Below are 26,231 nucleotides of genomic sequence, written 5' to 3'. Positions count from 1 at the left end.
TTCTTGGCCACAGTAGTTCGCAAGTAAATCTCCCCAATTGTGGGGCCAGCTTATATAAGGGTTTAACCAAAAAATAAGATGGGTTCAACTATCGCAATCTGATGGTTGGACAGTTGTTTATCAAATTGGCTTAGCTTTCATCTTGACCGTCCAGTAAATGTCCAAAAATCAGCAAGTTGCTGAACTAATAACTATCTTAAAAAAAGCAGAAATAAAAAAAATTATAAAACATCTCAACTCGGATTCAAATTTTGGGCAGCTGGATTTAATTTATTTTTATGACACATGTATAATTTCTCAGTGCATGAGTATCAACCATCACAATCCGCTAGAGTATTGACCCCTCAATACAAGCACTCCATCTAATCTATATATTCACCACCATTTCCTCCACCGCCGGTTCGAAAGAGGAGATTTTTGGCGCGAAAGGGAATATCTGTGGAGATGAAGGAACACGACCTGGAGCTTGAGAAGGCTCGCCTTCTCAGCTTAGCTTCCGATTTCGGATTCGATGAAGATTCTTCAAAGCAATGCTTGGATCGTTTGATTCGTCTCTACGGTATTATAATTTTCAGGAAAAACCCTAATCCTTCAATCCAATGCACTCGATTTTCCACCTAATTGTCTCAGCATTTCATTCTCAATCTTCATTAGGAATGCTCGTGGTTTCCTTTTTTTATATGATTTTAGGGTGCATTTGGATGCGTTATCAGATTGAATTCCAATCGTCTGTCTGATGAAGTGGAAATGAACAAATAAAATATCAGTGAGGAGTCATGAGGATCACCTGCTTCAATCGTACTTGATTGAGGCCTTGGACGTTTGATCCAAACCGTTGGTTTGATGGGGCACAGGGCGGATGTGATGTGCAACGAAATTCTTGGAGTATGGAAGGTTATGTACTTTTGACTGTTGTAGTGTTTCCCTTTGAACTCCGGCTGTTGATATATCGTCCTCTCAACTGTCTGTCTCCAGGTCATTGATGTGAGGGTCTGAATCTTCTAATATAGAAGTTCCTAGGATAATCCATCCGTGGTGGCCATTGACAATGGCTCCACATGAACATGATCCTTTATGTCAATAAAAATGTATGTTTTCTGGTGAGCATGATGCTATAATTCCTCAATTGTCATTTCCCTTCCTAGCATTCAAATTGAGGTTCTTTGCTTCAAATTGCAATTGTTCAAGTTTTGTGTTGGATCTGGATGGAATGTAATTCGGAAGTTCGGGGATAATCCACCATGGTGGGCCATCAACCATGGCCCGACATTCACGCAATCCTTCGTTAGGTTTGCTGATTAGTAGGATACTATAATTCCTCAATTGTAATTATAATTTCCTAGCATTCAGATTGAGGGTTTGCGCTCCAAATTGCAATTGTTTGAGTTTCATGTTGGGTCTGGTTGTATGTAACTGGGAAGTTCCCGGGATAATCCATCCTTGGCGGGCCATTGACCATGGCATCACATGCCAGTGATCCACATGAAAATTGTATGTTTTCTGATGAGTAGGATACTATAATAATAGAAAAAAGGATACTATAATTCTTCAATTGTAATTTCCTATCCTAGAATTCAAATTGAGGGTCTCCGCTCCAAATTGCTGTTGGTTGAGTTTCATGTTGGGTCTGGATGGAATGTAACTGCATTTTTGGAGCCTATTTCATCATTATGATTGCTAGGAAACACCATTAATTTTTTTAAATTCATTCCCTCCTAATTAAGCTGAATGTTTGCAATCAATTCACTTGTGCATCCAAATGAAGCCTTTGTTTTGTGGGTGAATCCTTGCATTCCATTAGGTTTGATAATCCCACATGCATTGTGGTCCATCCAATCTACATGCTGACATATTAGCCAAGCTGACAGATGCATGCGAGATCCGAGCATCCATTAGGTTGGCTCCATCATGTGGATTCCTGGCCCATAAATCAGGCTGGTCCACTAATTGGCTGGGCCACAGTTTACAAAACAAATGGATGGCTGAAAAAGCCTGTTTTTCTCACTCTGGCACACGTTGTGGGTGGAATGGCCTGGTTTTTATGCAAACTCACAAGTATCCAAACTTCCTATATTTTCCTTTACAAATCACACGATCCAGATTCTGGGTTATTCATCATACTGTGGCTATTTTTACTGGAGGAGTTATATGATACTCAGGCTGCATTTGACACTTGATATGCAGGCACTTAGAAATTGTACATGTGGCATGCATTAACTCAACTTAAACCAACTAAATTCTGGAACTCAATGTTGCTAAGTCACAATCCCAAGATCATATTAGTTGAACAATTCTAACCTTTGTTTGTGGAAACATGACGGGTAGATATTCTTCATTTTTAACTGTCTATTAAATGTCTACCAATCCGATAGTTGGTTAATAAAAATGTGTAATTTTTGGTTCACGATGCATGTAAGCAAACTGGGAACCATAATTTGGACAGTTGAATCTGACTTAATTTTTTTTTTTTTTTTCAGAAGCAACGAAACTATATTAAAAAGAAAAAGAGAATACAAAAAGAACTGCTGAGATAGCAGAACCAAAAGCCTACAAGTCTAAAAACAAAAGATTATAGTCCCTAAGGCTAATAACATTCACCACCCATTCAATTAACAATTTTTAAGCCAAGGATCCCACTGCTTGAGCCGAAGATTGGATGTCATTGAAACATTTGTCGTTTCTTTCCTTCCAAACGGCCCACCAAATAGTGAGGATAGCCATTCTTCATATACGGGATTTGATTTTGCCCAACTTAAAACCATGCCAATACGCTAGCATAGAGGATGCAGAAACCGGGATACACCTGCTGACATTGAATCTGTTAAAGAAGTCCAGCCAGATCTGGGAGATGAAAGGGCAGTGAACCAACAAGTGATCGACTGATTGTACATGTGGCATGCATTAACTCAACTTAAACCAACTAAATTCTGGAACTCAATGTTGCTAAGTCACAATCCCAAGATCATATTAGTTGAACAATTCTAACCTTTGTTTGTGGAAACATGACGGGTAGATATTCTTCATTTTTAACTGCCTATTAAATGTCTACCAATCCGATAGTTGGTTAATAAAAATGTGTAATTTTTGGTTCACGATGCATGTAAGCAAACTGGGAACCATAATTTGGACAGTTGAATCTGACTTAAATTTTTTTTTTTTTTTTTTCAGAAGCAACGAAACTATATTAAAAAGAAAAAGAGAATACGAAAAGAACTGCTGAGATAGCAGAACCAAAAGCCTACAAGTCTAAAAACAAAAGATTATAGTCCCTAAGGCTAATAACATTCACCACCCATTCAATTAACAATTTTTAAGCCAAGGATCCCACTGCTTGAGCCGAAGATTGGATGTCATTGAAACATTTGTCGTTCTTTCCTTCCAAACAGCCCACCAAATAGTGAGGATAGCCATTCTTCATATACGGGATTTGATTTTGCCCAACTTAAAACCGTGCCAATACGCTAGCATAGAGGATGCAGAAACCGGGATACACCTGCTGACATTGAATCTGTTAAAGAAGTCCAGCCAGATCTGGGAGATGAAAGGGCAGTGAACCAACAAGTGATCGACTGATTCCTCACTTTTCATGCAACAGAGGCATATGTTGACGAGCTGCATGGCTCTCTTTCGCAAATTGTCTACTGTTAAGATCAGATTTTTAGCCGCAAGCCAACCAAACAAATATACTTGGGGGGGGGTAATTGCCTTTCTTTCATCCATCACAGTCTGCCAAAGTATCAAGGTTTTTTTTTTTCTTTTTTCTTTTTACCAACCCGACATTATGGTTCTATATTCTCAGTGCTGATTAACATGATATGTAATTTTTTGTTTAGAATGCAGAAATTGGTACTGTGATTTATGCAATAGCATGCATATGATATAACACTAAGCATGTGTGATCTACAATAATAACATCATGTCATAAATAAATTAAAATGTCAACTTTTATATAAACCTATATTGAATACACTTGGTGTATGTACTGGAGTGACCAACATGATCCTACCTGTTGCATACCATATAGTGGAGGAACTGGGGAGAACTTGGATCAAGGTAACCTCGTTTCTGTGATATGGCATCTTCATAGGGGGGGCTACGTGATGGAGGATTCAGATGCTTACCCCACATGCCAATGTGGCACCTGTGTCATGTGTAGATGGGCTGTGGTATACACGATAGTGGGATTAGCAAACTTGTTTTACATAGACAATTAAAATTTCTATTTCATATTCATTTTTCATTTGGGATCAAGGAATTCAATAACGGTAATGGTGGCTGTAACAGCCACCGTAATTACTGTTATGATACGGGCTATAACGGCCATTATCAGCCATTTTTAAAAAATAAAAAAAAACTAAAAAAAAAACTGTGTTGGTGTTACGGTCTGTTGTGGGGCCATTACAGGCCATTTTCTCCCTAACAGCTTTTATTACGACCTTGTAATGCATAATGGTTCCCACCATTACTGTTACATAACTGTTTGGGATTACTCCTCTTGATGCTTTGCTTCACCACTTGGTCCATTTTCTTACCTAATTCTCATGCTTATGTAGGAGATGATGGCAGAGACTTTATTACCGTGGAGTATTGCGGTGATGATTATCTTGCAGCACTGGCAGACTCTATGCCTGCTGATGAGGACTGGGATGATTTGCAAGCGATGGAAACCGAAGCTTGTGGAGCATTAAATAAAATATTGGTTAACGAAGTTCCGGACGATTCTGAAGCAGAAAATGAGGATACATTGGTAAAGAATTTCAATGGTAAGAAAGCTTCAGTCGAAACTCACATTGAGGAGAGTCTCGAGACGCTGGATTCTTCTAGTGATGATGAGGACCCAGATTTTGAGATCTTGAACCAATGTGATAGAAACCGTGCCCCCACTCAGAAGTCAGATAAACATCCTTCAAACTCCTGTGTGAGTGATTCTTATGGGAAAATGTTTGTACTACTATATTACATTTTCTTAGCAACTGGCACTACTTCTCCTCCTCTCCTCCTCCTCCTTCTTCTGCTCCAGACTGCCCCATTTGTTTGACCACAGTCGGTTGTGATGAGCATCTGGTTTAGACCGTTTGGTATCTTAAGCAGATGCTTATACTGCCCCTTTTGTTAAGTCCAAAATGGACAATGAGCTTATGCTAACCAGGGTAGTTATAGATATCAATACCTTAAAAAAAATCCTTATAGATATCAATTACCTAAATCATTTGAATAGTGAAAATTCCAAGTTTTAAGTGGTGAAATGGATACAAGGTGTTCCGTAACGGTAACGGTGGCCATAACGGCCACCACCGTTACCGTTATGATACGGGCCGTAACAGCCGTTACAGCCTCCGTATCGGCCGTTATGGCTGTTTTTTATTTTTTGAAAAATGTTCTTCCTAGACTGTTACGGGGCCGTTATAGGACTGTTACGGCCTGTTTTTCTGTAACGGCCGTTATGGCCGTTTCGACCCCATAACGCGTAACGGTTATGACCGTTACCGTTACGTAACTGCCGTTACATAACCGATTTTGAATATCATGCCCGTCATAGACCATTACGGGGCTATTATGGCCTTTATAGGGGATGTAACGTGCCGTTGATGGCAATTATGGGTCATTTTTTTCCATAACGGCCGTTACGGCCCCGTAATGTGTAGTGGTTGCCACTGTTACCTTTACGTAACGGCCTTTACGGCACACCATGAATGGATAGCACCAAGTTGCTGGATGCTTTGATGTTTTCATCTAAGCCATCTTGGTATGACGTGGGTAGTTCTCATACTCGATTGTTTGAGAAACAATAAAAAAAAACTACCTTACATTAGAAATGGTTATTCATACTGCTAACCAGTGGGTTGAGACTAATAAGCCAGGGCCATGGAGGCTTACTTGCTTAGGGACAGTTTGGTTACTGAAAAAGTTCAATTCGAACAACCTTGTCCAGACAGGGCATGTGTCCACGATTTGTCAACAACAATTATTTAGACATGGCACTGATTTCAGTGAAATCAAAGACAGGTCTGTCTAAAAAAACTAGCCATTATTGTGGATTGAGCAATCTAGGCACAAAATTGGTTTTAACCAATTTTCCATAAAATACACAGAGCAGTGATTTATTGCCACATGCATGGCACACGTGATACATTTGCCACATAAGTCACGCCTGTGAATGTGCCATAAATGAGACTATTCATCCTCAACACCTCCGCATGTGCCACATTTGAGTTCAGGTGCCCCATGCATGCTACATGTGCTAATATCTGTGTACGTACACTGCATGTGTCAATTCTGCAAGTGTACATGTTCAGGAGATTAACATGTGTTACCATGCATCTTCATGTAACCCATTGTGCTGCAAATGCCACTATTAATCTGTAAGTGCACTGCGTGTCCACATGTGGTGTTGGTGCCTATTGCATACAAAAGCCTCATATGCTTGTCCAGACATGATGTTTGACAGATAACAGATAATACAACAACATAGTCCATTTGTACAAGGTTGTTCATACACCCTTGGTTGGACAGATGCGTTTAAAAAGTTCTATCTAGAGAACCCTAATGATAACTAAATGTTCCTTTATTGTATTATAGGGATTGATATGTTAGTTGCTAAGTTGGGAGCTGAGTGTTCCATTGTCCCAAGAGATGCCAACCATGTGGCTGTGATAGATTCGTTAAAGAGGGAGTGATAAAAGGGCACTCGTTATTTGGCCCTCTTTGTATCTGTTGTGATGTTTTCAGTTTTCTTGCTTCTGAATATAATATTTATCACTTTCCGAAGAGATTCTTTCACATTTGTAACAGTTTGTGGTGCTGACAATTATTTCTCACCTATTCGTAATCTTAAGATGTTTCTTAGCATTGCAACTAAATGATTAGTTTTACTTAAAACTCACACATGCATTACTGTTGCTGAACTTTTGATGCCTGAATCCTTACACATTATTTCTGAAACTGTTGTCTTTGAATCTTGATGGAGCGTGAGAGCAACATTACACATGAATCTGTACCATCATTTTCCAGCAGACAGACATGCACCAGCTCATTAAATGATGACTCTGGAATTCTAGGATATGAGCAGTTGCAGGCTTTGGATGATATTGAATTGGCAAATGTTGTAATATTTGGTAACAAAACATTTCGGCCTCTGCAACATCAGGCTTGTAAAGCAGCCATGTCAAAGAGAGATTGCTTTATTCTTATGCCTACTGGTGGCGGTAAAAGTCTGTGTTACCAGGTATTGCTCCCTTTTATACTAACTATGACTTGCCATTGGAAGATTTCGGATTTTTGTTTTTTTTTTTGTTTTGGTTTACCACTCTTGGCTATTTGCTCATCTATTATCCTTTAGTTATGTTCGACCAAGTGTGTTTGGGTCCCTATTCATGGCTCAGTGGTAGACTCACAAGAGTTTCAACACAGAGGTCATGGGTTCGAGTACCCATTGTGGTGCGTGGATGTGATGTGTTAAAAAAAATAGTGCAATTTAACTAGCGTGACACTTTGGTTATGGAATTGTTTCAAGAATGCCAAAATAAACGAATTTAGGTGAAGCAAGTCTCCTAAACAATCTAGTATATAGCTGAAAAAGTTCTCAGGGACCAGCTTAATTGATATTGGCACCTTGAGTCCCGGAGTCTCCATGTATATGCATCATGCAATTTCCATCCATCACTTTTGTGCATTATATCCATGCGAGCAAGAATGCTCTTCTACAATACACCATTTTCTCCTCCATAACCTCTTTATCACCTCATCATGCAAATCGAAAGGCATTTGTGCATTGTGGACCTTTTGGTAATCATCAGTAGATAACATCAGAAATACATCTGAAAGTATGGTTCACCATGGACAATTCACTGAAAGAATTATCGGAATTTTTTGAATCACCCAAACATCCATGCATCTTTCATGTTTGGTAGGTTTTCAAAAATAAGTGGGAAGTAGATAATTTGGGCCTAACTGCTTGATGCTTCGACCATTGACTCAAAAACTCGTCAATTTATCATACTAAATGCAGCACCTTCGTCGTAAGATGAAACTTAACCCGTGCGTGTTCTCTACATGTACATTCAAATAATTTTTCAGAACTATTGTTATGAAAATAAATAAATAAATAATTTTTTGTAGTGTTCATAGGATGTGTAGTTGAAATGAGGACGTTGAGATCTGTGTTTTAAATAGCGAATAGCGTATAGTGTAGCGTTCACCACTTTGAAGTGTGAGGCATAAGCTACACACTAATAGTTTTTCAATCAAGGTTGCGCTTGGTTGCACCAATTTAATTATATTCTATGCAAAATAAAACTGATTAATAATGAAATCTAACATAAATTTCATGAATTTTGGTGCAACCTGTTAGAGAAGATTTTTTTTTTTTCTTTCTTTCTTAGGTTTGACTATGTTAGCCCTTGTTCCAAGTTGGGCTCTATTAGGATGCTCCAGCTTGAGGGGGAGTGTTGAAAGGTTGATAGTTGAATAAGGCCAATTGGGCCCATTCATGTTTTTACCATTATAAATAAGAGTATAGGGCTAGGGTTTCAATACACCCAAGTATCTCATGTTTTTGCTCTCTCCCTCTCTCTCACATTGTTTCTCTCTTCCATCTTTCTTCTCCTTCTTCTCATTGTGGCTTCTCATAGGGCCCTCAAGATTAACACCATGTAGTCATTTAACATGGTATTAGAGCCTAAGTGCTCCTAGGGTTTCATATTCTTTTTCTTCTTTTTGTAGGGTTTCTTCTTTTCCCTTATTCCTTTTCAATTCTTTTCTTAAAGATTTTTTCTGAAGGACTTGCTGATTTTTGTGTTGCCTTAGCTAAGGTTTGCTACATTTTTCCCATTGAAGCATATTTTTATGTTGCCTTGGCTAGGGTTTGCTGGATTATTTTTTTTGTTGAAGCAGATTTTTATGTTGCCTTAGATAGGGTTTGCTGATTTTTTTTTTCTTCTATTAGGAGAGATTTTTAGGTTTTTTCTTATTTTTGCTCCTAATCTTCAGTGGCTCCCTTATTTTCCTTCATTTTTCTTTTTTGCTTTTGCTTCTTTCTTTTCTTGTTCTTCCTCATAACTCAATTAGCTTTATTCTTCTAATCTTTCTCAACAAGTGATGTTTCCCTTCTTTCCATTCCCAATATTCTTTCCCTCATTCCCAAGGTGTTTCAAAATGGTAACGGTGGTTATAACGGCCACTACCGTTACCATTATGATATGGGCCCCCATATCGGCCATTACGACCCTTTTTTTATTTTTTGAAAAAACTATATAGGATCATTATGGGGCCGATATAGGGCCGTTATGGCCTGTTTTTTCTGTAACGGCCGTTTCGACCCCGTAACGCGTAACGGTTATGACTGTTACTGTTACGTAACCGATTTTGAATACCTTGCGCTTTCCTTTCTTAAGCAACAACTTCTTATTGACCATTTTCCCTTCACCCTTCATTCTTTAACAAGTGTTGGTTCTCTTCCTTCCATACACAACAGCAACTTCTTATTAACCCCTTTTCCCTTCACCATCTGTTTCTTTCTTGTTTTGAGAGTCATGAGGCTTTCTCCTCATTGTTCATTGTGATTCGTGAGAAGGTGGTGGTTTGCAGCTGAATTTTTTTTATATTTATATTTATTTTTTTAATAGGGTTTTGCATCATGTGTTGTTGGATTTTGAACAATGAACAATGAAGAGCCAAATGGAAGGTTAGGAACAAAAAAATAATGAACAATGAACAACTTCTCATTGTTCATTGTTCAAAATCCAACAACACATGATGCAAAACCCTTTTTAAAAAAAATAAAAAAATAAAAAAAATAAAAATCAGAGGCAAACCACCAATTGGATTTTGAACAATGAGCAATGAGAAGCTGTTCATTGTTCCTTCTCAGCCAGCTCTAATAACATTTTGGCTTGAACAAATTGTTCCTGGTAGCTTGAAGTAAATATAAGTTTACACAGTTATCTGTAATTAATAATTGATTCTGACATTTTCCATTTTAGCTTATGACCTTCTCTTATTTCTTTCTATCATCTACAGCTCCCTGCAACTCTCCATCCAGGCGTGACTGTTGTTGTGTCCCCTCTGCTGTCACTCATTCAAGATCAGATTGTCACATTGAACCTCAAGTTTGGAATACCAGCAACGTTTTTGAATTCTCAACAAACTCCCTCCCAAGCATCAGCAGTCATCCGAGAGCTGAGGCAAGGATCCATTTTCTGTATCTGGATTATTTGTGGGGCTGAATTTCTCTGAAGGAAATCCAGCAAGCACCACATGAGCAGTAATCTTGTTACTTATGAACCAGAATAATTTCTGGGTTTTATTTATTATTATTATTATTTATTTATTTTTATTTTTATTTTTATGTAGCCAGAAGAATTTGTGGGTTTTGTCTTGTAACCAGAAGAAATTGTGGGTTTCATTCTGCTCAATAGATAGAAAGTGTTCTATGGTTGTCATGTAATGGTGGAAAATGTAGCATGAAGTGCAGGGAGTGGGGGAAAAAAGAGAGGTTAAACTAGCCAAGCTAAAAAAAAAGGGAGTGATGAGAGGCTTACTCAAAATCGGCTCGTCATTGCCTCTTGATTGAAGTGTTTTCCTTTCAGTTTAATAGCATGATTGTTACCATTCAATTCGACAAAAAAAATTCTTGCATGACTTGATTTCTCCAAATTGTGGAAGTTGGAAGAGGCGTTCCATTTATCAAGTGGAATTTCTTTTCCTAATACTCGTAACTGTTATTATTATTATTATTATTATTATTTTATTTTTATTTTTATTTTTTTTACAACAATCTCAAATGGGGGAGCCACTTTTTGAAAATGGATAAATATTTTCTGTTCTCTGTGAATGTATCATAACCAGAAAGAACACCTATCTATATGAGTCACTCTTTTGGATGTTCATGTTTCCACTGTTAACCATTTATGAAAAATTTTCTTTTACCTGAAGTAATTATAGGAACCCTTGTATATATTGTTCTGGGAGTGCGAGTTTCAATGTGTTGTGTTAGTATGTAATAGATGGATACGGCATGTTGCTAGTACATATTGACTGTTTCTAGGCATCAGCTTTTGGACCTTGTCTCTAGAAGCAACTGAAGATTTAGTTTACAGCAGCATGCCATGAATAATTTTTAGAATGTCAGCTGCGATCAAGATGAGTTGTTTTAGTTTGAGTTATTTATGAAATGAATGCTCAACCAAAAGAAACATTGTTCTTAGGTTCAGCCGAGCATTCTTATAGGTGCAGCCCACCTTTTGGTAACCTATGCCATTGATCCAGTGGGCCTTGTGATGGGATGGGCCATGCTTTTGTATCTCCCCCATCAGACGCTCCTGACCATCTGGTGGAAATAGCTAAATACGACCTCTGGTTCACATCTAAAAGGAGCCAATTGGAAGGTTAGGATCACCCAATGGGCAGATTTTGAGGTATCTCCCATTGACCATGATGCCTACCATACAAATGAATTGGATCATCAAAAGATGGGACCAACATCTACAGTTTATTGGGTTGAGCAAATGCTCAATCAAAATTGTATATTTCCTCATCTTGGGTCATATTGAATCATTGATATGATCCTTACGATTTTTACTTATTGTTTTCCTCTTGTTTCTGATTCTAGGAAAAATAAACCCTCGTGCAAGCTCCTGTATGTCACCCCAGAAAGGGTTGCTGGAAATCAATCATTCATGGAGATATTAAGATGCCTGCACCAAAAGGCAAGTCGTCGAAGTTTGTACTTGAGAATGCGGTAGACCCTTGTATACTGTTTCAAGCTGTTGGACCTGGCAATTTCCAGTGGACTAAGCTAATCATCATTGCGTACAGGGACAACTAGCAGGATTTGTCATTGATGAAGCACATTGTGTAAGGTATGCTTTCCATTGGTGTTCATTGTAGGCACTGTTATTGGCAGTTTTCATATCTAGGATCTGGATAATAAGCAATACTGATGTCAACCAACTCCCCCCCCCCCCCAAAATCCACACCTATAATCAGGTGAGCTCTTCATGACTTGTCCATATACCAGAATTTGCTGTGGTTGCTTGATTTGATCTTGACATTGGAGTAGAGGGCTTGAAAGGAACAAGAGATAATTTCTTTTTCTTCTTCTTTTTTAAAATGAAAAGGCCAACTGAAGGTTCACATTTGATGGACAAAAGTCATCCATTCCAGCTGTTAGGATTGTCAAACCATGTAAAATTTTGGCTATGGTTCACCCATGATGGGTCCCTAAGTGATGAGTGGTCCAGACTTTCTATAAATGTGCCACGTTTCACGCGTGACTGAAAATTTTGTGACTGTAATGCTAGCACACGCACGGCCCACACACATGTAACTTATTGTCTATCAGAGTATTTTCTTTTTATTTATTTTTGCTTGATCTTCTCACTGTTCCCAGCCAATGGGGCCACGATTTTCGTCCGGACTATAGAGGACTAGGATGCCTTAAGCAGAGCTTTGCAGAAGTCCCTGTGATGGCATTAACCGCCACTGCAACTCAGCCCGTTCGGAAGGTAGGTATTCCATGATGATGTTTTATTCTCTATGGATTTCTGTGGCAAGCTGGCATTCCTAAATCAAGTGAATTTTATACAGGACATTCTAAATGCCTTGAGGATTCCCCATGCTCTAGTTCTTGAAACCAGCTTTGATAGACCAAACCTCAAGTACGAAGTAGTTGGTAAAATCAAGGACTCATTAAAGCAGCTCGGGCAACTGCTGAAAGATCGATTTCATAACATGTGCGGAATCGTTTACTGTCTTTCAAAAAGTGAGTGTGTGGAGGTCTCTGCGTATTTGAATAATAAGTGTAAGGTAAAAACAGTCTATTACCATGCTGGTTTAGCGGCTCGACAGAGGGTTGCCGTTCAAAAGAAATGGCATACGGGAGAGGTGCATGTTGTATGTGCTACCATTGCTTTCGGAATGGGCATAGACAAGCCTGATGTTGTGAGTTCAAATCATCATGCAATTTCTGGTTCAATGTTTCCATTCAGGAGCTTTGCTCAAGCCCATGCACATCTTCTACGCGGGACCTCATGGGTGGGACATCTGAGCTATACATGAGGTGGGCCAAAACTCTGTTTGGCGAAGTCATTGGATGAGCCACTCATGTATGAAAACAGTGGATGGTCAAATAGGTCCCAACTGTCCCCATTCATCATACTCGTGTGGCCCATCTGATGAGTAGATCAGCCTGTTTCTGGGTTCAGTCATTTACATGGTAGGTCCCATCTTGCACAGTTTGGAGTTTGGATGCCCACCACATGCTGAGTTGGCATGTGTGACCACGTGTTGAGTTATGTGCAGAGCCGTAAGGCACATGAGGGCTTGGTAAAACTCTTCCATTCGATGGGAGTTCTTATGGTGGTCATTCAAGTTGATGTTGTGGATATTTCGATGTCTTCTTTTCAGCGTTTTGTAGTCCACAATACATTGTCTAAATCGATTGAAAGTTACTACCAAGAATCAGGGAGGGCTGGAAGAGACAATCTTCCTGCAGTATGCATTGCTTTGTACCAGAAGAAAGATTTCAGTCGGGTTGTATGCATGCTGCGAAATGGACAAGGATGTAACACCGAGAGCTTTAAGATGGCCATGGTTCAAGCAAGGAAAATGCAACAGTATTGTGAACTAAAGGTATTATCTGATTGGATTGGCAATTTTTATGAAGTCATTCACTTCAATTAGAATCTGATGTCATGCTGATTCTTTTTTGGTTTATTTTTCTAAAGAAGCTTTTATTTTCATGCGAACTAGTCTTTCAGATATTTCCAAATTTTGCACTGCGATCTATATCTAGACAGATCCGTGCCATTTCCCAGTGCATACATCCTGGCACCTAATTCAGGGACTTGACTATGTTTCAAATTCAGTGTTCTGGTCAGATGGCACTGAATTGGCCCTATGGAAAAAAAGAAAAGAAATGTAGGCAACATGGGTACATCGAATGTGGGCTCCCTCCGCCTCCCCCTCCTTTAACTGTCCATTTCTACCTCAATACTAAAGTTTAAGAACTTTTAACGGTGATGAAACTCAAATCCCCATCACGTCACGGAAATTCAACTATTTTCTAGTAAAAGCTGAGGCTTCCTAGCCCCACATGCATGACTACATGCAGCCATACATTCCAACCTAGCACAGGTAAGACATCCAATCTGTGTATCAAGTGGGATCCACCAAGTGGATGATCTGGCCAAAATATCAGGCTCTAAACTGTTAGGCAGGCCACATGTAGGAAAGCAACGAGTTGAGTCACTACTTTAAAAAAAATTTATTTTTATTTTTAAAACCGTCCGTCCATCATTATTCATAAATGTCTGGCATGACTAATTGTTGACTTCTGGTCAAATCATATATACATTGGGTTGGCTTGGGTGACCAATACAGGTGACGGGATGGCTAGTGCGACTGCCTTTGCGGATCCATCGTAAAAGCTTGTTGCCTCTTAACTCTCTGTTCTTTTTTCCCCCAGGATGAATGCAGGAGGCAAACACTTCTCGAGCATTTTGGAGAGAACTTTGACAGGCAGCGTTGTAAAAATGGCCCCAGTCCCTGTGATAACTGCCTGAAGACGTCCAGATGAGTATAGAATGCAGAACTCAGGAGTAGGTGCATCATGAGATGCAACAGGTTCGGAGCAAATCCTCCTCTCTTCAACTCACATTTCTTGTAATAGAAAGATAAGAAAATTCAAAAGCCGGCGAACTTACTGATTTTGGAGGGAATTGCCTACGCTATTCAGATGGATGGGCCACTGTATTTGAGGCAACATGTGCATTGCAAGAGAGCCCCACTTGAGTCCTTGCGAAACCAATCTCATGTTCCTTCGTATTTACTTGTTTCATGGTTACAAGTTCATACTCCCATCCTATTCCCATTTTGGGTGGAGCAGATCTACAGCTACTTTTACCCCAGTCACAAAGCAATTTTGATGGGAAGTAGACCCTAGATGACAAAATATGGTATCTTGAACAACGGTGCAGATTACCTGCCACTGGAGGAATGGCATTGTGTTCGTGGAACATGTGTTTGATGATCCGGACCAAGCATACCGTGGGCTCAGTTGCTGATGGCATGTAACCAAGATTTTCTGTGATTAGATGATCTTAACCATCTAATAAATGGGACTTTCCTTAATAGGAGCTGTTACTGGTTACTGATTCGTCTTACTGCTGATTTGTATGCTGCCAATTTATTAGCAGATTGTCCAAACAAGGTGATTGTTGGACCATGGCCCACTCACTGTTGGAAATACTAAATGGACAGTTTTGATCCCATCCATGTTTGTGACGTGTTTAGAATGACTTAGAGGCCCGGAATTGAGCAATTGCAATTCTATTGTTCTTGGTACGGTATATGCTATGACAGATATAATCATGCTTGTTTAATGGAATTGTTTGATCTTTGAAAAGACATTCTCCGTTCTCTATACGTATCATATGTAGTAGCGGACATGGTAATGCAGGGGCATTTTCACATCGGGCTCGAGTGGGGTAGCCTGTGGGATGCGGGAACACACTCGAGGCGGGTGACTCGTGTACTGTGGGGCCCATGAGGGGGGTTCAGCCGAGGTCCTAACCCATGTGAAGTGGGGCCTAGGCTATGAGACAAAGGGATTGACTCACCATGATCTAACAGTTCAAGCTTTTAGAGCAAGTGGTTAATTGTCCTGCATCAAAGTGGTATCAGAGTGGGAGGTCTCGTGTTGAAGACTCTTCACCATGGGTAATTAATACAGGGGCATTTTCACATCAACTTTGTCCCACATGGACCTTTTAATTTAAACTATTGTCAAATTTTAATTTTTTTATTAAGTATTTCAAGCATTAAATAAAATATTTAAAATCTATAAAATTATAATTTAGAGTAGGATGGCCACATAGTTGTTGGGAAAAGTCACCATACATGGTTTTGGTGCAACAGAAGATTTCTACAAATAAAAATAACAATCCAAAATTCTCGGAAAAGTTCCAAACTAGATGAATGTGGCCACTATCAAGCAAAGAGAAACAAAAGACGGGATGCATAGAGGATTTACGTGATTCAATAATGAGAAAATAACACGAATCTTTTTGCTTCACTCAAAAGAAAATAACACACAAAATTCATTTGTAAGATATAAACGGAGTACTTACCATCACAAATATAACAAGGGTGATTGTAAAGATACATTCCAAGGTGGCCCACTAAAGTTGAATAGAAGTGGGCCCTACCTCTTTCACGTTAAAAGGAGCATAGGAATTGAAAATACTATTAAGGAGTTTAGGCTTAGATTGAATGGTGAAATCTTGGGAAGTATCGTTGAAAGAAGGCATGGAATTTCAATGGATTTCGGTGGATATTCCAACAATGCCACACCAGGCTTGAAAACTCGGTCGGGAGAGATGAGTTTTGGAGTTTTTAGTAAGATATAACATTTAAAAATATAAATAATATACAAATAGTGTCAAGCTATGCCGAGTCAAGTTAAGCTTATTGATTTTTATTTATTTATTTATTTTTTTGTCCATTTATTTTTCATTTATTTATTTTTTTTGTCCATTTATTTTTCAAGTCGAGACTAAATTTTCTCAACATTTGGATTCATGGTGAAATTTAGTTAAGTTGAATTGACTTGATTTGGTTGAGTTTACCGAGTTTTTAAACTAAGGGTGCAGCTTGTAAACCTATGAACCATTGTTCCTGATGCATTAATACCCTATAAAGGTAAATCAAATTCTTTCACAATAGTTGCAAATTTTTGATGGTTTTGACATGCAAAGATTCAATGGCAGCCACTGATATAGAACTTTGTGCTTCATATGAGCTATATACTGAATAATAGCAATGCAGTAAACACTCCCTATGAGAGGGCTACATCAACATAACAAATGACAATTACTGCTAATCAAATTGAATTAGTTTCATATAATCAAATTAAAAATGATATGATGAACTCAAGTATAGATGAGTGATAAGACATTCCTTTCAAATGGATGAAATTGGAGGCTTTTGAAATACATTCGGAATACGTTTACCAAACAACAGTGGATATTAAGATAAACACAAAATTAGTTTTACTAGTTTAAAGTAAAATCCAATTCACGATATTACATTATTTGTTATATGCAAATGAGGTGGCTGCAAAAATTGATTGATAGTTATCTTTGTGGTTGAAATGCAAGAGTGGCATACATGTGCTAGATATGTACAATCCATCAATTGAGCCTATAGTTAACACACTTTGGCCTGAAAATTGGGCCAGTCCACTTATCAAGTGGATCACAAGATTGAGTTGATTATGCACCATTGGACATCTAATCTCATACGAGTTATATTATATTTTTCTAAACACACTAATTCATGCACAGGTCTCACCTAAATCTAAACACACGAATGATTTCCTTAGCATTTTTATAAGAAAGAATTATTTTCGCATTACAAAATAATGCTTTGATTACAAATTTACAGTATTGATCATGAGCAAGCTGTTTCGGTCTGTCACAGGTCAGGAATTCATGTATAACATTATTAATCCCACATGACATGATTCATATTTTGACAACATTTTTGTTCAATTTCTATATCGATAGCGGACCATTGCGGCATACATCGTTGGTAATTGTTGAGCTTTGAAAACTAAAAATGTCATTGATAATATAATTCCTGCATAAATAAGCAAGCAAAAAGAGAATTTTAACAACCTAAATGACGGATTTGGGGTGACATTATTATTTTATTATATTGGAGCAGTTCATGTAATTTTTTGAACTAGATTTGTGATATCATTAGTAGTTTATTATGTTGGAGCAATTCATGCAATTTGGTGGGATCAAAATAAGTATAGTTTCCTAAGATTTTCAACTTCTAATAGTGTGACCCATTGTTTTGCGACACAGATCATTCGTTTAATGGACTCTGTTGCTGATGCAACACACAATTGGATGTTTAAACAATTATAGTAATGGTGTCCACATTATACCATAAAAGTTTAGAATTTGGATTGTCAGACTCTTGGGGGCGCTGTCTATCCCATCCACAGTTGGACCATTGGATGATAAAGACTTTTGATCGCTAACTGTGGGTCCCGCTAATATAAGCTGAAAAATAAAGTATACTATCATATAATTACTTGTGCTATGGAGCAGAGCTTCTAAGTTAAAGAAATCGTTACTCGTAGGGAACTTGAAATATATCCCATCATATATCCTTTTTATAACTACAGTAAACATAAAACTAAGATTTTCAACAAATGCCAAGATACATCACACATAATTTGTGACCCATTAATTGTCAATAATAAGGTGACTTGCAATTGGGTTAATTTCATTAAGCAAGTGCCCGTTCGTCTAATTCATTCATCTCATTCAAGTTATCATGAAGAACGAAAAACCTAAAAATCACGGTATTACAAAACTCAAGTGCATTATAATATTAGGCTTTAATTACAATTTTATGGTGTGATATATCTAAGTGTTGAAACATTCTAATTTTTGGTATCATGGTCAAACAATGTATAACCTACCCGATGAATGGTTAGGATTTCATTAAGTCATGTTAGAGAAAGTAACATATTAGATACCAAGGATAGGTAAAAGAGCATTTTAATAAGAAAATTGTTGACTATGATAACACTTGTATGCTATCTTAAACAATGAAAGAATAATATATATGCTATCTTAAACAATGAAAGAATAATATATAATTAAAATTACCTTTGATAATTTCTTTTGTTTCTTCCAATATCTTAATTATTTCAACTCTTTATGGACGAAAAGAATAGACGTGAAAATTATAGAAGGACAATTAAATTTTATTTATTATTTTTTATTTTTTTAAAGAAGAATGAATAAAACAATAATTAAACAAATTTTATTTGGATAAAATTTAATGACATATTTTAAAACAAATCCATATGCATAAATTTAAACTAAATAAAAATATTGAAAAATGATTATTATCAAATGCATATATTTCATGTCAATTTGTTCAATTTCTAATTTATGATCACCATTGCAAGTTTAGAGATTTTATAGTCAACTTTTAAGTTTTAATAACTAATAAAGTTTTAGTTATATTTATTACAATCATACAATTCAAAAGTCATGAAAAGTGAGTCATGCTTTTTTCAATTCCCTTGAATCAATGTTACTTGCATGATGAACATTTGCATGTTGTTAATGCCTTGGGGTATGATTATGCTGAGGTCAATCCAAGCCCTACTTGCAAAGTAGAACTTACGCCCGGGCTAGGGGGACCTATGTCACAATGTGCACTAGGCTAGGTAGAACTTAGGCCCGGACATTTCAATGCTCAGTAGGACCCAAACACTTACATATCCTCAAAACACGATATTGTAATAAAAGAAAAAAACAGGTAATTCATTAGAAATAAAATCTTCTACCACTATGATAAATGCTCAAATCGATTCATTTATTGTTCAACCGAGGCAATCGAATTTAAAATTAATTTGTCAAATACAAATCCAATGCAAATGCATAAATTTGACAAGTTAATGATGTTAGCAAATTCACATTCTTATTTCCTTAATCCCAAACAAGCCTCTAGAAGGAAATCTTTTACATTTGGCCAAATGGGTTATTAGAATACTGAGGTTGTGTTTGGATGCGATGAAATCATAATGATTAATAAGGAAGTACATTTTTTTAAGGGTCCTACAATCCAGCTTGGATGCAATTGAATTGCAGCTTGGAGCTGTTTATTTATGGTAATTGCAATTGAAATCGTTAGTGCATCCAAACACATCCACTAAAATATGGAAATCAAGGTTGTTATAAAATTTTAAGAGTGATGCACTGATGAGGGAAGGAGTCAGTAGCATCATCTATGCCCATGGTAGGGCCATAACACACCGATGAGTGGGCCATGGTCCATGGGCCATCCTAACAATTGAATCTATTGAACCACCATCCATTTTTGGTGTAATTAACTGTAGCTCAAGAGTCGTTTCGATCAGACTATCCCAACCACATGTGTACACGGGCTAAACCGAGTTGGGCTTGGCCCAACTCACCTCAGCTCAGTTGGCAGGCTACCCCAGCTCGAACTCGGCTCAACTCAATCCTCAATCCTGACTGGCTAGTTTGGCTCGGTTTGGTTAGCAGCTCGGGCCAGCTCGAATCGAGGTTGAATTTGATCTTTCCAGCGAGTTCGAGTTTGAGCTTACGAGTTGAGTTTGATTTTAAGTTTTAGGGTTTTTAATATATATAATATATAAGATATAATTGATTTAAATATATAAATATTTATAAATTGTTTATATCAAGTGAACGTGATCCGAATGAAATCGTTTTGAACTGAGTCTAGTTCGAGTCAAGTTCCGAGCCAAGTCGAGTCAAGCTCGGTCTAGCACGGACGCGTCTTGAAATTTTTTCAAGCTTAAAAAATAAGCTCAAGCTCATTTTCAGCCGAGTCGAGTTGAGCTTCTCCTAGTCATGTCGAGCGAGTTAACCGAGCTAACTAGGTTCGTGTACAACTCTAATCCCAACCGTCCACTCAGATTACTGCTGAGCGTTGGATGTGGACTGTTGCTCTGTGTTTATCATCTGACTGTCCATTTTCAAGCTAGTCGTAGAATGGTTGGGATTCGCTTTATTGCAGTTGTGGCCAATCCATGATAAGGCCCACCCGAAAAAAAGGGTCTAGTTATCATAGTTACTCTGGGTTTTGTTTAACTGGCAACACTTCATGGTTTTAACGGTCACTCCTGGAATGCATAGTTTGGATGGCCCATCGGCTTCACAAGTGATGTTGGCATTATTGATGCTTGATACTTTTATCCTCCCTAGGCCTTGCAATCCCTCTTTTCATTGGATCAGCACACGTGCTAATAAGAAATCTGTGTGTGATCTGGACCACTTATCAGGTGTCATCCACTGGGAGCCTGACCTATATTGAAAATCATGATGGTCCAAGCATCAGAGGGCTGCATGATGGATGGGTAATTTCCCAAAAATTATTCAGATTGGAAGATATCCTAATCATAAAATCTGACCTTTCTCTAAACTATTGCAAACGGTACATTTATAAGTAGCTGCTTGAAGGCATACTATCTTCTAGTCTTTGACATTTTTAGGTCATCCCGATCAACAATAGGTCCATCTGATAAATGATCATGATATCTGAATCCTTACTTGGGGCATTGGGCAAAAACCAGCTATTTAAAATTGAGGAGTTATTATTTTTATTAAATAAAATTATAATTAAAATTTTTTTGCAAGTCAAGTAAACCCAAACCATGACACTAGTATTTCGTTATTACACTCTTCTAATAAAAAACCCATAAAGGAAAAATAAAAAGAACGAAAACATAACAATTACAATCACAACTAATTAAGAAAATTCTAGCCTAACTTGTTTCATTTAAGCGTCTTTTCAACCAGCGCGGTGAAAATGAGCTAAATCATACAGTGTCTTTTCAATCACCACTGTGAAAATGAGCTCAATCATACAGTATCTTTTCAATCACCACCGTGAAAACAATCATGCTTGTCCTGCCTGTCCTGCCTTGCAATCCATTAAAATTACACCTCTTCCCAAAGAATCTGAACTGATGTTAACTCATGCCATACCAAAATTCAAACATATTCAATGCCATATAAAAGCTCAATTGGGATATATTTCATGTGAATAGAAGGCCCACCATTGAAACCTTCTTGGGCCAACCGGGTTTTGGATCTGGTAGATGTTGTTGTTTCCTTTGCATCCCGACGGGACTCACTTTGTGAACAGGTTGGATGGCATATAAATGTAATGGTAGACCATAGGAAGGTTCTAATAGTGGGATCTCCACTGTTTCCTATGGTGTGGCCCATTCGACTTTTGGATCTATGTCATTTTAAAAAAAAATAAAATTCACGAGCTAAGATTATATCACAGAACTGATGGATGGAGTGGATTTTGCAAGGACACCACGGTGGGATCTATATATATATAAATATATATATAAAGTGGTTTGAACTTCTTTTTTATTTTTTGCTTGCAGTAATAGTAATACATTGGAGAGAAAAAAAGACTTTTTCTACTTTACATATGAAAGCATGTAGATAACTTGTGTTGAACTCCTGAGTATGCTATGTCATGACAGAAAAAAAAAAAGATAAAGATGATTGATCATACCAATGCTGAAAACTGAAATTTCAGGATATGAAAGTGGAGAAAGATATTCTCAGGATGTTGTATTACTATAATGATATCGATGGTACTCACTGTGGAGAAGATTGCTGGAGGCGGTTTCTTGAATTTATTTGGGTGGTGGAAATTGTAACACTGAAAAGTTTTGGAAATAATTCAAGCATGCAAGTTTTGATTTTAATGAGAGGATATATGTAGATATTTCTTTCGACAAATTGAAGGCGGTAGCTCTAATAAAAAAAAAACTATATCATACTGTGTCTATTCGTTCATTATCAATGGTGTTCATTACAATCTATTGAAATTTCATGAAGAAAAAAAAATTGACATTAAGAAATAATAAAATTAGTATTATGATCATTCATTCAAGAAAACCTCTTGCTGTCTCTCATGCTTAACTTTGCCTCACACATGCTAGATCATTAGGTATCTTTTCAACCACCACCATCAAAACCATCAGCCGTCTTTTAAACCACCACATCAAAGCCATCATCCATTGTGTTCACTACAATCCATTGAAATACCATGTTAGAAGAAAAAAAGAAGAAGAAGACATTGAATGTTTAACTTCACAAATAAATTAAAAATTCTCTCACAAGGGTACGATCTAATTGATCTTGCTAAAACTAGTGTAATGATCATGGATCTAAGCGAAACTCCTATAATCAAGATAATGCAAATTTCATCACATCCATCATGTTATGTCTTGATGACTGAACGTGGGGGACACACATGGGTCTTATTGATATCGATTTAAACAATTATTCTCATAGCTGAAACTCTTATTTGTTAAATTTATGTAAGTTTCATGATTATGAGTAGAGTAATTACCATCAAAAATATAATAAGGGCAATCACAAAGCTACATTCCAAAGTGGTTTAAAATCGAATAGCGGTTTGTATGAACACCTTGAATGGGAAAATAAGTCCATCTTCCATATATCTACATCATTAGATTAAAGTTATTGAAAATAACAGTAAAAAGGTGATTAGTTGGTCCAATAATACCATCTTCTTAAAAGAATATAAGAGTTGCATGTGTCTTGTTGAAAGAAGACGAGTGGCAAGTGATGAAATTTGTATGGGTAATATTTTCTGCCGACACCCTTATCCATAGCTCAACTGGTAGACTGAGTGGAGATACCTCATTTCAACACTTGAGGTCTTGGTATCGATCCCTAGTGGGGGTGGCTAACAGTGCAGTGTGTACGAACAAACTAACAAAAAAAAGAAGAAAAGTGATGAAATTTGTATGGGTTGTGCTTACATGATATTTTACTTATAGAGAGATATTTAGTATAACTATCTAAACTGAAAATTTTGGATTCGGCTTACATGATATTGCATTTTGTAAAGAGAGATTTCGTATAACTAAATAAACTGAATTTTTTTAATTTCTTCTTCAAGTAAAACATCGAAAGTAACAGAGAATCACGCTTAACACGTGAAAACACTTGAAACATCACGGACTGGAATCCTCTGCCATACCTAAAACACTCAGGTCTGAGGGGTCCACCATGGTGTATTTGTAAAATCCACTCCATCTATCAGGTTCTATACTTGATATTAGCCTCTGAAATCAAGATTCAGTTTGGCCTAAAACCCAAATGGCCCACACCGGATGAAACAATGGGGATGACATGTCAATCACAGGTTTGTATCTGGGGACATCATAGTGTTTATCTTTCATCAAACCCATTAATCAAATGTAACTTAATAGGATGAAGAGAAGATACAAAAATCAGCTTGAAACAAAGCTCGGGTGGGCCACACCATGTGAACGTAGCCATTCTAAGTAGCAATTTGACATTTTTCCCCTCAGTTCTTCACATATGAGTTTTCAATTGGACTTATCTTTTGTAAGTACGATGAATTGAGTGAATTTTAGATATAAAACATGGTGGACCCATAGAGGTTGGGTGTTGTGTAAGCAATCCTGGTAAAAACTGTACACTAAGCACATGGCAACTCAGATTAGATATAAATGACCGTTGAAGCTACTTTTGATAAGTCTCAGTCCCCAAATCAGATTTTCTGAGAAATCATAATCTCTGATTTGTGGACACTTATTTGTTAGAATAGGACCATTAGATACAATTAATTATAATTGCCAATAAATCTTACCATTTTCATTATGCAAGATTTGTGTCTCTCTCTTTTCTTTTCCCCAGTAAGATGATTTAGCAAATCCTGCCATGGCATTCTGAGTCTTGTCATGATGATGCGTGGTGTGCTTGAGTTTTCATAATACAAAAATATTTGCAGCTAGTTCATCCATTGCAGGCCAATTGTTTCAATGGTCTGGATCACATAGCATGGACCTGCTTGTACAAAATGACAGCATGGTTGATTTGAATCCAACATTTCCAAAACATTTAGGCTATATTTGTATTTGACCCTCCTCTTCTAACTTTGACTCTCTTTTATAAGAAGGATTTATTAATGTGGTTGGATAGAGATATAGAACGACCAATGGATAGAGGAATCAAATGTAATCTGGGTCCTTTGCTAGATAGGATGTGGGGAATAAGACAATAAAGCAAACTCTCCTAGCAGCTTATAAATTATGGATTAATTAAGGTAAATAAATATATAGGAAACAAGTTATTTCACCCCATTTTGGAGAAAGGGGCAAGGGCTCAGGTGGACCCACCGTGGTGTTTGTGTAGTCGACCTTAGTGCTTCACCACTGAGGGCCCTACAATTATTTATATCCTTGATTAAGGTGGATCACGTTATTGGAAACAGTGTATAAGGCAAAGCTCACCCTCCAAACTTTTTTCCCTTGGTGTGATTGAACTAAATCACGAATGTGCATTTTTTTACCCCAAGCCTAAGTTTTAGTATGCCATGTAATGGTTGGAATGAATTTCATTTAATCATCATGGTGGGAGCTATAAAAAAAAAATAAATAAATAAATAATAATAAATAATAATAAAATAAAAATAAATCAAAGGTGCACCCTATGGTTGGAATGAATTTCATATAATTATCATGGTGCGACTTGTAAAAAAAATCAAAGGTGCACCCTTGGTTTTTACACATATGAGTTGGGTCAACATGATTTTTTTAATAACTTAGGGCTTAACATGGGATTACATGTCTAATGATTGGATTGAATCTCACATACACATCATGGTAGGCCTTGTAAAAAATAAGGGTGGGTGTAGTTAAAATTCTTTATTTTTGGACAAGAATATAACTTTCAACCTTTTATGTGTATACCAATTCCAACCCATCTACCACCCATCATAAGCATCACTTTTGGAAAATTCTGTAACAGACACTCACCTGAGTAGATATACACCAATATCTTGAAGTTATTTTATATGGTGTGTCATACTTGATGGGTAGATAGGACTGTCCGCTGCGTTAGGTAGGACTGACTGTTGCGTCAGGTGATTCTCACTGTGAGTCCAACCTATTGGAAGGGCTGGATGTCACATGCACTTAATACTTTGAAAGTCATTATATAGGTGTACTATAGCTTATATTCCAACTTAATACTTTGGAAGTCATTATATAGGTATATTATAGTTTATAGTCCAACAAGTTGAACTTAAAAATATATCACTATTTTACGGTACAGGTGGGAGACGGACACCCACCCTTGTTTTATCATAGGGCCCAACTTGATATTTATGTGAGATTAACTATGACCATTAGATGTGTAATTCCATGTTAGGCCCAGGTAAAAAAATCAGGTTAATTAATAATTCATATAGGCAAGGTGAAGAGAGATTTAAGAGATACATCCACCCTTAATTTCTAAAGGGTCCACCATAATGCTTATATAAAATCCACTCCAATCATTGCATTCTAAACCAAAAATTAGATCCGGGTCCCAATATTCAAGCCCATTTGTGATTCAGGTGGGCCATACCAAGGAAAACAAATTGTAGGGTGAGCTTTGTCCTATACATTGTTTTCAATTGTGTGATCCATATGAAACGTAGATGAGACTTTTTTTTAAGGCCCTGTAACTAACATTGTTAGGTTAAAACCACCATGGGGCCTGCCCGACCACTTCTCAAAAGTGATGTAAAATAACTCAAAGTTTCCTCTTTTCTTTTCAACTCCATGGTAATTGAACACTGTTTATAAA

At 37.3% G+C, this 26,231-nt stretch overlaps 1 protein-coding gene across 1 annotated transcript; it reads left to right on the top strand.

Moving 5' to 3' along the window:
- Window positions 1-391: 391 nt before the first annotated feature.
- Window positions 392-15,129, top strand: LOC131225292 (ATP-dependent DNA helicase Q-like 1). The gene is made up of 10 exons (XM_058220801.1): window positions 392-559; window positions 4,554-4,945; window positions 6,974-7,225; window positions 10,018-10,181; window positions 11,609-11,705; window positions 11,815-11,858; window positions 12,389-12,503; window positions 12,586-12,939; window positions 13,405-13,629; window positions 14,465-15,129. The coding sequence occupies exons 1-10, from the start codon at window positions 445-447 to the stop codon at window positions 14,573-14,575; spliced, it is 1,869 nt and encodes a 622-aa protein (XP_058076784.1). The 5' UTR covers window positions 392-444; the 3' UTR covers window positions 14,576-15,129.
- The last annotated feature ends 11,102 nt before the right edge of the window (window positions 15,130-26,231 follow it).

This window comes from Magnolia sinica, chromosome 14 (assembly GCF_029962835.1).
Source record: "Magnolia sinica isolate HGM2019 chromosome 14, MsV1, whole genome shotgun sequence".
In the NCBI taxonomy this organism is placed as follows: domain Eukaryota; kingdom Viridiplantae; phylum Streptophyta; class Magnoliopsida; order Magnoliales; family Magnoliaceae; genus Magnolia; species Magnolia sinica.
This window is presented reverse-complemented; position numbering and strand designations above follow the sequence as displayed.

Bases quoted from the DNA above. Each gene is read 5' to 3' on its own strand.
- LOC131225292 (XM_058220801.1), top strand. From the start codon at position 445: ATGAAGGAACACGACCTGGAGCTTGAGAAGGCTCGCCTTCTCAGCTTA. The intron at 4,946-6,973 runs GTACTACTATAT...ATGGAGCGTGAG, and splicing joins ATTCTTATGGGAAAATGTTT to AGCAACATTACACATGAATC. The intron at 11,859-12,388 runs GTATGCTTTCCA...CACTGTTCCCAG, and splicing joins GATGAAGCACATTGTGTAAG to CCAATGGGGCCACGATTTTC.